The following is a 12,820-nucleotide window of genomic DNA, read 5'->3' on the forward strand; positions in this document are numbered from 1 at the left end:
TAAATATATTTGAAAATTTGATCTCTCTTAGATATCACATATATATATCATTTTAATTTTACTAAAAAAACTCAAAAGGTAATTAAAAAAAGCTTCTTTTTTAAAATAAAGTACGTTTATAGTTTTATTTTGAATAACACATATAAATAATTTCCACCTCTTTTATTTTAATTTAATATTGTAGAAAACCTTTTTATAAATGGTATATTGTTTTCTCATAACTGTGTACATTTACCTTAATTTCTCAAATACATATATAATTATTGCATCTCTTAAATTCTTTAATTTTTTTTGTTTTGTGTGTGTGTGTGACTGAATTTGTGACTAAAGAATGTATGATAATTAATTAACGTGACTAACGTTGTAATTTGTGTTTTGATGAATAGCTTTTAGGCAATATCGTTGCACCAAAGACAAAAGATAAATGGATAGATTGCATGAAGAACAGGTTTTGGCTATATTTCACTTCCATTGGAGGACTCAACATCAACGGGCCTGGCCAAATCAATGGTGAGGGCTCAGTGTGGTGGGGAAACCAGGTTAGTTTTCTGAGTCCATATATGATAAAACATATATCAAACGTACAACATAAACAGCTAGCTTAATTATTATTTCAATTGTTCTTTTATGCAGCCAGAATTCAAAGAATGTGTGCGCCCAACGGTAAGATATATATATGCTCTCTACGTTAAAGATCGATTTTGGACATGAGTTGGAGTAAATAATTAACATGTAAATGCAAATCGTTTTAGGCTTTACATTTTAACGAGTGCGATGGCCTTCGGCTGAATGGCACAACTCATGTTGACAGCCCAAGCCTTCATATCAGCATTTGCAATAGCCAAGACGTAGATCTTGGATATCTTCAAATATCAGCACCAGGAGACTCCCACAATACAGACGGGATCGACATCTCTTCTTCGTCACAAATAAATATCCATGACTCTATTATACAAACTGGTTTTTTACTTATATTTCTAATTACATCTTATATAACTATAATTTTTTCTATCTAGTGTAATGTTTAATCAGTTCTGATACGATAAAAACAGGCGATGATTGTGTGGCTATTAATGGTGGTGTAAGCGATATCAATGTCACGAGGGTGTTCTGTGGACCGGGTCATGGCATAAGGTATGAAATGATCAATTGTTTTTTTTAATGTTGGTTGTTATATTATCTACACAAATTTCCCTTCACTCAATCACTGATGTACGTGTTTCTGTACGTAGTATCGGAAGCCTCGGTGAAAAACATGGTCATGACACAGTCGAAAACGTACGTGTGGAAAATTGTAACATCAGTGGAACCACAAATGGATTAAGAATCAAGACAGTACCGGTAAAATGAAATAAAATAAATTATAGATATTTCCTATTGTACGTTTTTAAATACCATAACCATTTGGTGAATTGTAGGGTGGAACGGGATACGCTAGGGGGATCGTATTTCAGGACATATTTCTGGAAAACGTTAAAAATCCAATCATAATTAATCAACATTACTGCGATCATCCTAAAAGTTCTAATCATGAGTGCCTAACACCGGTAGGTATTTATGACTCATCTGTTGATGCCCAAGGAGAGTTTGTTGATACCGACCCAAATGTTATATGCAATTAGATTTATATATGTAACCCATTTGAGTTAATAATAAATTAGTGAGGTTTTAAGAAAATTACTTGTTAACATGCACATATACACATGTATCAACTATGGAGTTTCATGTGTTCTTGGCTCCATTAAACTATAACAATTGCCAAACAAATTTCAACACAAATTTCCAGAATATGATTCTATTTAGCAACTCTCATATGAAATCCATGAAATGAAGAAATAGGTGAAAATCTCCTACATTTCTTTCTGCCTTGTTACACCACTAAGAATTTTATATATCTTCAAGACTTAGACACTAATTTTTGGCTTCAATTCTATGGATTTGCTTCTCTAAATTCTCAGATTTTTGGCTTCAATCATAACTGGTACGTGCTTTTCAATCAACTTAAAACATGATATTGTTTTATAAGACCGTGTAATGAAACCATTCTAAATAGACCTTTTTTGTTGTAGACAATACTAAGAATTGCTACCAGATGCGATCGTCTGTACCGCAAGCGATTGTCTGTACCGCATCAGTAACGTACGAGACGAATTGATTTCTAAATGGTGAAATCTCATTGATTTAACCCGGTTTGGACCCGTTAAACGGGGTAACATTTCATTTAGGTTAACAAATATTAGCGGGTCATGGGTCTCACCAAACCCATATAGCTTGGTTATAATATCTTATTTATTTGTGAAATATGTTTCATCATCAAACCCTAATTTAATTTCCCCTACTACATATTCTATGTTGTTGGTCTATCTTCTTCATTACATATTAACTTCTGATTATCACCCACCATCGTTAATCTTTCCTCTCATGCATCAATCATCATCGTCACCTACATCAAACCGCCCCTACTTTGTAGGATATCTCCTGAATCACCATTATGAACAACTCATGAACATAAACGAACATAATCGAACACACTTAAATGAACACAAACGAACAAATACAAAACATTAAGTAGATGATTCATTCAATGTTTCATAAAAAAATAAACATATCCAAACATAAATGGATCAAAATAGGTACAAATATATTACAAACTTTCTTACAATAAATTAAATTAAAATCCAAAAAAATATGTTCATAATATTAGAAACGACAAATTTAAAAAAATTCTCATAATACAGGTGGATAAAAAGTAGTTTTATGTATAAACTGATAAAAGGATTTGAAGAACTGTATGATAAATTGATAATATGCGGAAGTAACAATTCAATTAGGCGCAAAACAAATTTGAGCCAAGTAAACACTCCCCTTGTACAGATTTGAGCCAGCGCATTAACCAAATGGACCAATCAAAATTATATCTAGGCCTTGTTCTTTTAAAACTGTGTCAAAGCCCAAAGGCCTGTTAATGGAGTATTGGAGTCGACCCAAATTGAGTTTTATAATAATATCTACTTTAATAAAAAAAATCTAATAAACTTTCATTCTAAACTTATATTCCAACTTCATAAAGTTAACATCAACAAATCCCGAGCATAGACCGATAAAAAGGAAAGTACATTCACATGTACTTAAGGAAATATAGGAAGAACAAATATTAAATTAACAAAATTTAACGAATTAGATTAGGCTATATGTATAGGGTATATATTCACGCCCCTAAGGTCATAGGGTATACTCTAATCTTAACTTAAGTTAAAATGGCATGGCACTTTAAAGATGAATTAAACCACTTCCCACTTGTGTTAAGTTAGTTAAACAAAAAGACTTGGATTATGCTTTTAACGGATTAAAAGATAAATAACAATATATTAAATTAACAATTAATAGGAGTGGGATGAAGTTAATGTAAGGCCCCGTTACCAGTGCCCTACATTTGGTGTTGGATTTACTCATAAACACAGTTCTAAATCATCATCATCATCATCGTACTCAGTATATCCCACAAATAGCAAAGCTATAGTAGGTCTGAGGAGGGTAAGATGTAGACAGCCTTACCTCTACCCCATAAGGATAGAGAGGCTGCTTCCGGTGAGACCCCCGGCTCGATAGTAGTTTTGCATCAAGCCTTGGACATAAGGCACATAGCACTCAATCATCGGGACACCGGCTGATCGGTGCATGTACCCTTGTCTTTCGGCTATCAACGCCACTACATGATGCCTGATTAACCGTCCGTCACTTTTAACGTTATTTTCACGAGATTAGTAAAATAACGTCAAAATTAGTGCAATATCAGAGTTAATTAAAACTTTCGCAGTTCTAAATATAACGTCAAAATTAGTAAAATAACGTCAAAAACGCAGTTCTAAATATAAAACATCAAACATAATATAAAACGTCAAAATTAGTAAAATAACGCAGTTCAAAATTAGTGCAATATCAGAGTTAATTAAAACTTTCGCGGAATAATATAAAACATCAACCATTCATTACAATTATCCATAAATTGTCTTTTAAAACATAACATAAATTATATCATTCAAAACATCATGACAATCTTCAGATGCCAGCCTCTTCAATCCTGCCATGTGTCCCTCTCAAACCAGTTGTCTCAATCTGTTAACCAGCGTGCATACTAAAAGTCAGCTACGCTGAGTGAGTTCTAGTTAATCACACATTAAACCATACATACACTTACCTCCGATTATGCATCCAAGACACATAATCGTTACTTTACTAATTTACTTTCATTACATAAGTTCATGCATACGTTCATACTTTATTACTTTCGTACTATATAAATTACTGTCCTTTTCTATCTCGGATATTATTAGGGTCCGATCCCTTCCTTTTCTATCTCAGATATTATTAGGGTCTGATCCCTCTTTTCTTTGTCTATCTCAGATATTATTAGGGTCTGATCCCTTTCTTGTCTATCTCAGATATTATTAGGGTTGATCCCTTTTTACTTCTCTATCTCAGATATTATTAGGGTCTAATCATTTTCTTCTCTATCTCAGATATTATTAGGGTATGATCCCTCTTTCTTCATCTCCGTACATACTGTCTATACATGCCCTTAACATACATACTTTCTTTAATCATTCACACATATTCATATGTTGTACATATATCTATCATACACATTCATCTATCATAAACATACATCCCTTGTCAACACGTGCAATATCCGAAGATCGTTCACGTACCGACAAGCTTTCATTCATATTTAAGATATACATTCATAACATATAAATCATACATGGCATACACTTACCATTTATGGTAAGTGTATTAACTATCACATCGAGTATGCACACAGCCCCGAAAACATAACAAGGAAATGGGGCTAGAAACTCACCTGAATGCGGTTATGTTCACCGTTTATGGTAATCCCTTTCTTGAGCTGTGTGTATAATATGTACATGTATCAATTAACTATTGCTACTCATATCGTATTTCTATCTTTATATAACCCACAACGAACGGGGATCCGGGGGCAGCGCCCCTGGCAGCGGGGTTCTAGGGGCGGCAGCCCCTAGCGGGGTCCAAGGGGCAGAGCCCCTGGCTGGGGTTAGCTTGGAAAAATTTTATTTTTGATAACTATCTTAACATATTTTCCATTAGGATTTTAACTATTTTCGAATTCGCTACCTCATTTGTTATAGCGATTTTCCTCTGATTCGCTATGTTTTCTTCCTTAATTCGCTATCCTGATTCGTCATATTATCAACTGATTCGTCATTCCAATTCGTTGTCTGAACATGACTTGATTCGTGGTCTAATTTGTTATCGGGACTTAGCGAATGGGTGAGTAACGAATCACCTGATTCGTTATCTGGTTCGTTATCCTGGATCGCTGGCCTAATTCGTTATCCTAACGAATTGGGTGGGTAACAAATCACTTGATTCGTTATCTGATCATGACGAACTGAGGAAACTGATTCGTTAATTGGACATAACGAATTGGTGAACTAATTCGTTATCCTGCTATGACGAACTGGTTTACTAATTCGTTACCTCTTTATAACGAATTGTTCCATCTTATCCAGACCTTGACTCGAAGGTCAAAGTCAAAATCACCAAGAACACAGATTAGTCAACGTTTCTTAGATCTGCAATTAAACATTCATTTCTTAACGAAACATTACGATTTTGGTATCCATGGATTCGGAATTACAGCGCCTACAAAACCTAATCGTCCGTTCATCCAAATATTTACATTTACGAGGTGCGATTTATATACATATATACGGGTTCTTTAGGTTTATAATTAACCCATCAAATGTTGATCAATTTCCATAAGATTTGTTGTTTTGGATTCGTTTATAACAAACTAACACAGATCTATGATTTCCCAAATCAAATCGAACCATATGAACGATTTCTAGATATAAACGTACCTTAAACGAGTCAAACTACGAACACGAGCTAGTCTTTGATGTTGTTTTGGTTCTTCACAACGATCTAGCACCAACAAGCTCGGGTTTTCGCCTTCGGATCTTCGTTCGGGTTAAACGATAGTGTTTGTGTGTGTTTTCCAAGGTGTAGGCTATGGTGTAGAGATGGATAAAATGGAAAGGATTAGGTTTTAAGGGGTATTTATACTCCCTTAAGCTCATGGACTTAAGGCCCATTCCATCTTTTATTCTATCTTCTAAAGTCCAAGCCCAACCATGTACAATTTATTATCTAAACCGATAAACGACACGATATAAAATAAACGACATTTATTTTATTATTATAATCAAATGTAGGATGTTACGGTTAAAACGATTAAACAATTTCCTTTGGGTAAGATGGAGTGAAAAAGAGAATAATGAGTGATGATGTGCCTTTGTGGAATTAAGATGGGTTAGAGCATACCACATAGCCTAAACTTCACGTATGCATCACATCACATACTTTACCATTATTCCACTCCACCTCGCCCCAAGGGAATTGTTTAAGTAATGTCCATTACCAACGCGTTTTGGGCTTAGTTGGCTGTGGAGCACATGAAAACTCCACGGTTAAGCATGCTTAGGTGGAAGTAGTACTAGGATGGGTGACCAGGGAAGTCTCTACATGGGCAACCAAAAACAAAGCCGTGAATTCCCGGATGGGCAACCCATCGGGGGAAAAGCAGACAATATTGGTGGTACGAGTGGCCGGGATATTACAGGTGGTATCGGATCCACTCTTGTGCCGTTCGGGATGATGGGACATGCCTCATCGAGGACGATGAGTCCAAAGGTGGGTTGTTTGTAACTGATATACATGTATTTATACATCTCGAATCCCTTGTAAAGTTATGTCCATTTAATGTTTTGAGTTCATTTTAGTTCGAGTTCCATTTATCTTTTATTATTTAAGGTTTTGAGTCAAGTTTTATCTATTTATTATGTTTTATATATTTTGGTGTCTTGAATGTTAAGCTTTAATTCTTTCTATCATATCATGTGAAGGTTAAGTTCGTGCTTATGTTCGTTTTGTTCGTCAAACGGTTACGTGATTGCTTCACTAATGTTTAGTTATGTTTTCATATATTTGGTGGCTTGGAGAAGCAAAGGAAGCAAGTTCTAGAAGTTTCTCATAATTACTTGGAGATCAATGGAGCTAATTATCAAGATTTGGCAAAGATTTAACAAGAAATAACAACAAAATTTTGTAGGCTATGTTTGGAGGGCGCCGCCGCACGCTAAGAAAGGGGCCGCGGGGCGCCTAGGCCTTCTGGTCACCAAAAGAGGCGCCGACGCGCGCGAAGGTGAAAGGCAGTATGCCTTCGCATGGCGCCTAGGCCTCCTGGTCAGCCCATCTTCGCAATTCCAAGCCCAGCTCGTTTATATATATATACTATTGCATTCCTAGCCGAATATACAACTTTGGGCAGCCGATTTTGAGAGAATTATCAAGGGTTTGAAAGTGATTTGAAGCTAGGAACCAAGGAGGATCAAGAGTTCTTTCATCCGGGTGTTCAAGGATCAATCGCAAAGGGTTTTATCGCTCTGACTTTCGTTCCTTGTTCATTATTTGTCATGTCTTTCCTCTTTGTTTTGAATACTTGTTTAGGATTGTTTTTAATAATGATTCTAGGCTAGACTTCATGTCTACCTAGGTTTGATGAACATGTTTTTAACTTGATTCTTGCTTTGGACAATTGTTTGATTATGGTTTCGTTTTATTAATAGTAAAAGACTTGGTTTTGCTTTCATGATGCGTATAAGTGTTTATTATCTTGGTTGATTATTAACTATTTCTTCACATGGATTTTGTTTTCTATTGATTGTGTTCTTTAGATCTTAGGGTTCATGTTTAATCTTTACTTGGTGTTTTGATTATTATGGTTGAATAGGCGTATTAGATCATAGAAGCTTGTTAATAGTTGGTTAAGATTTTGAATGTTTTGCTAAATTTCAATAGTTGTAAGGTGAGGAATTGTTCATGTGTCTTGGTCAATTGCATGCTAGGATAGTTAGTGACAATATTCATGCTTATTGTGTTAATCCATGTTCATGATGTCATGTTAGCTTATCAAGTTATCTAGAGTTTAGTGTTTCGTGAGATTGCTTGCTTTAGATACTATTAATTAACCCTAATTGATGACTTTACGGAAATCAATAATACTGATTGCTTAATAATCTAATAATTGTTCTTTGGGATTTCGTTTGATTCAGTCAAGGGTCCTTAGGGTTTTGTTAGATGAATATGTTTAGAAATAAATTTCCATAATCATGTTATTTGTCCATTGCTTGATGATTGTTGATGCATGGGATTCTTACCTAGGTAGATTCCTTCTCTTATTGGTTTCAATCTTGTTTTTGATTGCTTGTTTCTCGTTTACTTGTTTATTTACTTTCTTAGTTTAATATTAGTTTAAAATCCCCCTTAAAACATTAATAATAAATAGTCGTGTCGTAAGTCGAGTCTAATTAGTTAATTAACGTAATTTATAGAGTCCTGTGGGTTCGATATTCAGGACTTACTTAGCTTTAATACAATTGATCGGTTCACTTGCCGGTGTTTTGTGTAGTTGAGTCTTAGGTCTAGTTTTTATTACTTGTTTAATTTAGTTGATAATTAATTGACTGTTTTGAGCACATCAGTAACACCCTTGACAAACACAACATCGTCCCACTCTTAGGCTATCCCACATCGGCCGTGGACAAAAGAGATCCTTGGTTCATAAGTAATGTCCTGCCTCATAACATTACCAACGTGTTTTGGGCTTAGTTGGTTGTGGAGCACATGAAAACTCCACAGTTAAGCATGCTTAGGTGGAAGTAGTACTAGGATGGGTGACCACCTAGGAAGTCTCTACCTGCGCAACCAAAAACAAAGCCGTGAGTTCCCGGATGGGCAACCCATCGGGGGCAAAGCGGACAATATTGGTGGTACGAGAGGCCGGGATTTTACACATTTCCTCGAGTATTCGCAATCGGTATGCAACAATACCAATTCTTTCAAGCACCTCAAAGGTTCCAACGAATCGAGGACTAAGTTTTCCTTTCTTACCGAAGCGAATTACACCTTTCCAGGGAGAAACTTTTAAAAGAACTTTGTCACCAACATTGAATTCCAACGGCTTACGACGGACATCGACGTAACTCTTTTGGCGATCACGTGCCGTCTTAAGTCGTTCTCGGATTTGTATGATCTTGTCGGTGGTTTCTTGGACTATTTCAAGTCCAGATAATTGATTGTCTCCGGATCCAGACCAACACATAGGCATTCTACACTTTCGTCCATATAATGCCTTGAATGGTGCGGCTTGAATACTCGTGTGATAACTATTGTTATATGAGAATTCCATTAGGGGTAAGTGGTCATCCCAACTTCCACCTAAATCTATCACACAAGCGCGGAGCATATCTTCCAACGTTTGAATTGCCTTTCGCTTTGCCCAACAGCATATCTATAACACTGTGTTCTCGAGTTTTTAATTAAAAGAAAGGAAAGTATAAGATTGGATAGGATGGGAGAAGAAAAGAAAGTACATGCATATAATGCATTCTCAAGTTTAATGAAAAATGAAAGAAAGGGAAAGAAAAGAAATGGTTAATTACATTCTTTAGTTTAAATAAAAGGAAATGAAAAGAAAAAATGTGTAGTTTTACAAATATAGCCATTTTAAAACAATTATTAGATGTAGATTGAAGGGTAAAGTGGTAATTTTAAATATTTATCCTTTCCTTTCTTTCCAAATCATGCCAAATTGGCAAGAAAACTTTGGGACTTAAAACACCCAAGTTTTCCTATCATTTCCTATCATTTCTTTTATAAAAAAACTCAAGAATGAAGATTCAAACTAAAATCTTATCATTTCCTTTCTTATCCCATGGAAAAAAACTCAAGAATACAGTGTAAGGTTTAACTTTGTACCAAGCGCTTGTTGGAAGCTTTTCCAAAAGTGAGAAGTGAAACGGCTGTCTCGATCAGAAATTATAGACAGTGGTACTCCATGCAAAGCAACGGTGTTGTTTACATATATACGCGCTAATCTATCCATTGAGTATGACTCAATGATGGTATGAAATGAACGGATTTAGTTAATCTATCGAAGATCACCCTAATAGCATTATGTTGTCGAGTCATTTTCGGGAGTTTTGTAATGAAATCCATGGTTATTAACTCCCACTCCCATACGAGAAGTTCGGGTTCCTGAAGCAATCCCGAAGGATTTTGGTGTTCATCCTTGACTTTCAAACAAGTTAGACATTTTGCCACATGCGAAGCGATATCCTTTTTCATCTCATTCCACCATTAGTTCGATTCGAGATGTTGATACATTTTGTCACTACCGGGATGCATCATGTAATTGGGCTTGTGGACTTCGTTTAAGATCTTTTCACGCAAGTCTCCAACGATCGGTACCCAAATTCGATTTCCCATTCTAAGGATACCATCGTCACATTTGACTAGCGAGTCAATGGTGTTGTTACATTTTTCGTCGGAAATCTTGTTTTCATTGATAGCTTTAGTTTGAGCGGATTTGATTTGATCAATGAGGTCGATTTGAAGTTCTAATCTTAATGCTCGGACTCTTTTCGATTTCTCATGTTCCTTACGACTTAAGGCATCGGCTACGACGTTAGCCTTGCCTTAGTGATAAACGATCTCACAGTCGTAGTAATTCAGAGTTTTCATCTAGCGTCGTTGACGCATGTTAAGCTCTTTTTGGTCAAATATGTGTTTTAAACTTTTGTGATCAAGGAATTGATCAAGGCAAAGTCAATGTGTTCTTTTGGGGTCCACAGAGCTCATTGTAGCTTACATTCTTACTATAATTGGCAGCCATAAGATCAAGGAATTGATCAAGGGAAAGTCCTTTAGGGTCCCACAGCAAGAGGTGATGTACGAGTCCAAATTTTAAAATGTAAGTTAATACAACTTCCAAAATAAAATGGTTTAGCAAGAAATTATAAATAAAATATCAATCTTTTATCATCTACCTATACTATTAAATCAATAGAGTTTATGGACACATAGCCTTTTTTTATTGGTCAAACCCTATTGCTTCCATATATAACAACTACTTCTTTGATTTTCTTTCCAATTAAATAAAAACAAATTCAATTAATTAGAAACTCTTCTACTTAGACTATTAACTGTCACACCCCCATCTTAGGCCTGGGAGTGCGACCAATAGTTGGTACCACTTTTACAAATAAATCAGAGTTACGTGTTAAAGCAGAAGTTTTTTGAAACATTTGGATTTTAAAATATAATATTTACATTACAAAAGACGGGATTATAAAATACCCGTTTTAAGTTATAAAAAAAGTATTACTTGTTTAATTACAAAACACCATTCTAATATTTAAGTTTATACAAAAAGATCCGAGCCATCGGATATCTTGAGCACTTCGTCTTTCCAAGCTCTAACTATGGTCACCTGCAATATGTTAAGAAAATACGTCAGCAACGAATGCTGGTGAATATGCTGACGCTAAAATATTTTCTTTCACTTGATTACCCCTCGAGACATAACTTGGGTCCGGCCCATCGTATCTTAGGAATAATCAAGTTTTAAAACAATACAATTTATAAACTCAAGTCTCTACACAAAGCACCCCAGCAAATACCGCAGCGTTCGATATTACTTGGGTACCATAACTATACACATGGTCATTACTCCCCGCAGGCGAGCGTGACTATAACCAAGTGTGGTGCGATGTGCCCACCGCATTTTACCACATATGTAAGGATCCAGAAAAACGTATACTACAGCCTGAGGGCAAGGTTTATACTCTTGTTTATAAATGTTTTTAGAGACACGTAGTCTCATGTAAACCTTTTTCATGTAACACATTTGACTCGTTTTAAAACAAGTTCGTAAAGTTTGGGGCGTATTCACCTTCTTTGATTTGGATCGGCTTCAAACACCGTCCAAGGGTCTTTCCCGTTGCTATCCCGCACCTATAGTACGAGTATAACTTTTTGTTAGTTAGATATACAATTCGGCTTAAGATCTTTAGTCTTTATAATCTTTACCTCGATGAACCTTTAGTTCAAATCTTTACTTTAAAACCTTTAGTTAAAAAGTATTTTCTTTCTTTTTAAACCTTTAGTTTAAAAATATATTTCTTTCTTTCTTTTATAAGACAACCTATAGTTAATCTTATTTTCTTACATTTCGTCTTTTATAAGAAACGTACATCTATTTATTATTTAAGAATAGTTATTTATTACTTAAGTAATAATTTATAACAAAGAATTATTATATATATATAATCACACATATATATAAACATTTATATCTCTTTCTTTTCTTTCTTTTCTTTTCTTTGTTATATGTTCTTTAATTTATCAATGTATCGAGTATAACCTCGACTGAGGGTTTTAAGCCTTTTCAATATTTTATTATAATTTTATTCGGCATTATACCTACCTTTGCTTGGCTTATCAAACCCTACACGATCGAGTAGCACTTCGTCGCAGCTTTGTCTTTCATGACTCCTTGATCAATATTCTACTTTGGCACACTTATCGAGGCCCAACACTCCTTCTCACGTCGACACGCCTTACAAAATGGATCGTCGGGATGTCGGGATTGTAACACCTTCTTCTTTGGTACGTGGTGTTATAAGTGGCACGAATATCGAGAAATTGGGAATGGGATTTGAGGATTATGGGCACGTTTTACGGGGTGGTTCGAGGGCTCTCTTCCAAAGGTTTATAGAGATGTTAGAGAGAGAAAGGTAAGCTTGATTTGGGTGTGAGTTGTGAAGAACCCGACCTTGCTATTTATAGGCAAAATAAGCAAGGTCATCGCGATACGCGATGGCCATTTCTCGGCCCGTCGCGTATCACGACGTAGGTCATGACAGTCATCACGTAG

General features: G+C 35.5%; 1 protein-coding gene across 1 annotated transcript; it reads left to right on the forward strand.

Moving 5' to 3' along the window:
* Positions 1–373: 373 nt before the first annotated feature.
* On the forward strand, positions 374–1,622 carry LOC143587243 (putative polygalacturonase At3g15720). Its single transcript, XM_077068588.1, has 6 exons — positions 374–539; positions 634–663; positions 753–960; positions 1,053–1,134; positions 1,233–1,341; positions 1,419–1,622. The coding sequence occupies exons 1-6, from the start codon at positions 438–440 to the stop codon at positions 1,620–1,622; spliced, it is 735 nt and encodes a 244-aa protein (XP_076924703.1). The 5' UTR covers positions 374–437.
* Positions 1,623–12,820: the final 11,198 nt, after the last annotated feature.

The sequence above is a fragment of the Bidens hawaiensis genome, unplaced genomic scaffold, assembly GCF_021521415.1.
Source record: "Bidens hawaiensis isolate Kalapana, Puna unplaced genomic scaffold, B.hawaiensis_p1.1 tig00035420_1, whole genome shotgun sequence".
Lineage (NCBI taxonomy): Eukaryota > Viridiplantae > Streptophyta > Magnoliopsida > Asterales > Asteraceae > Bidens > Bidens hawaiensis.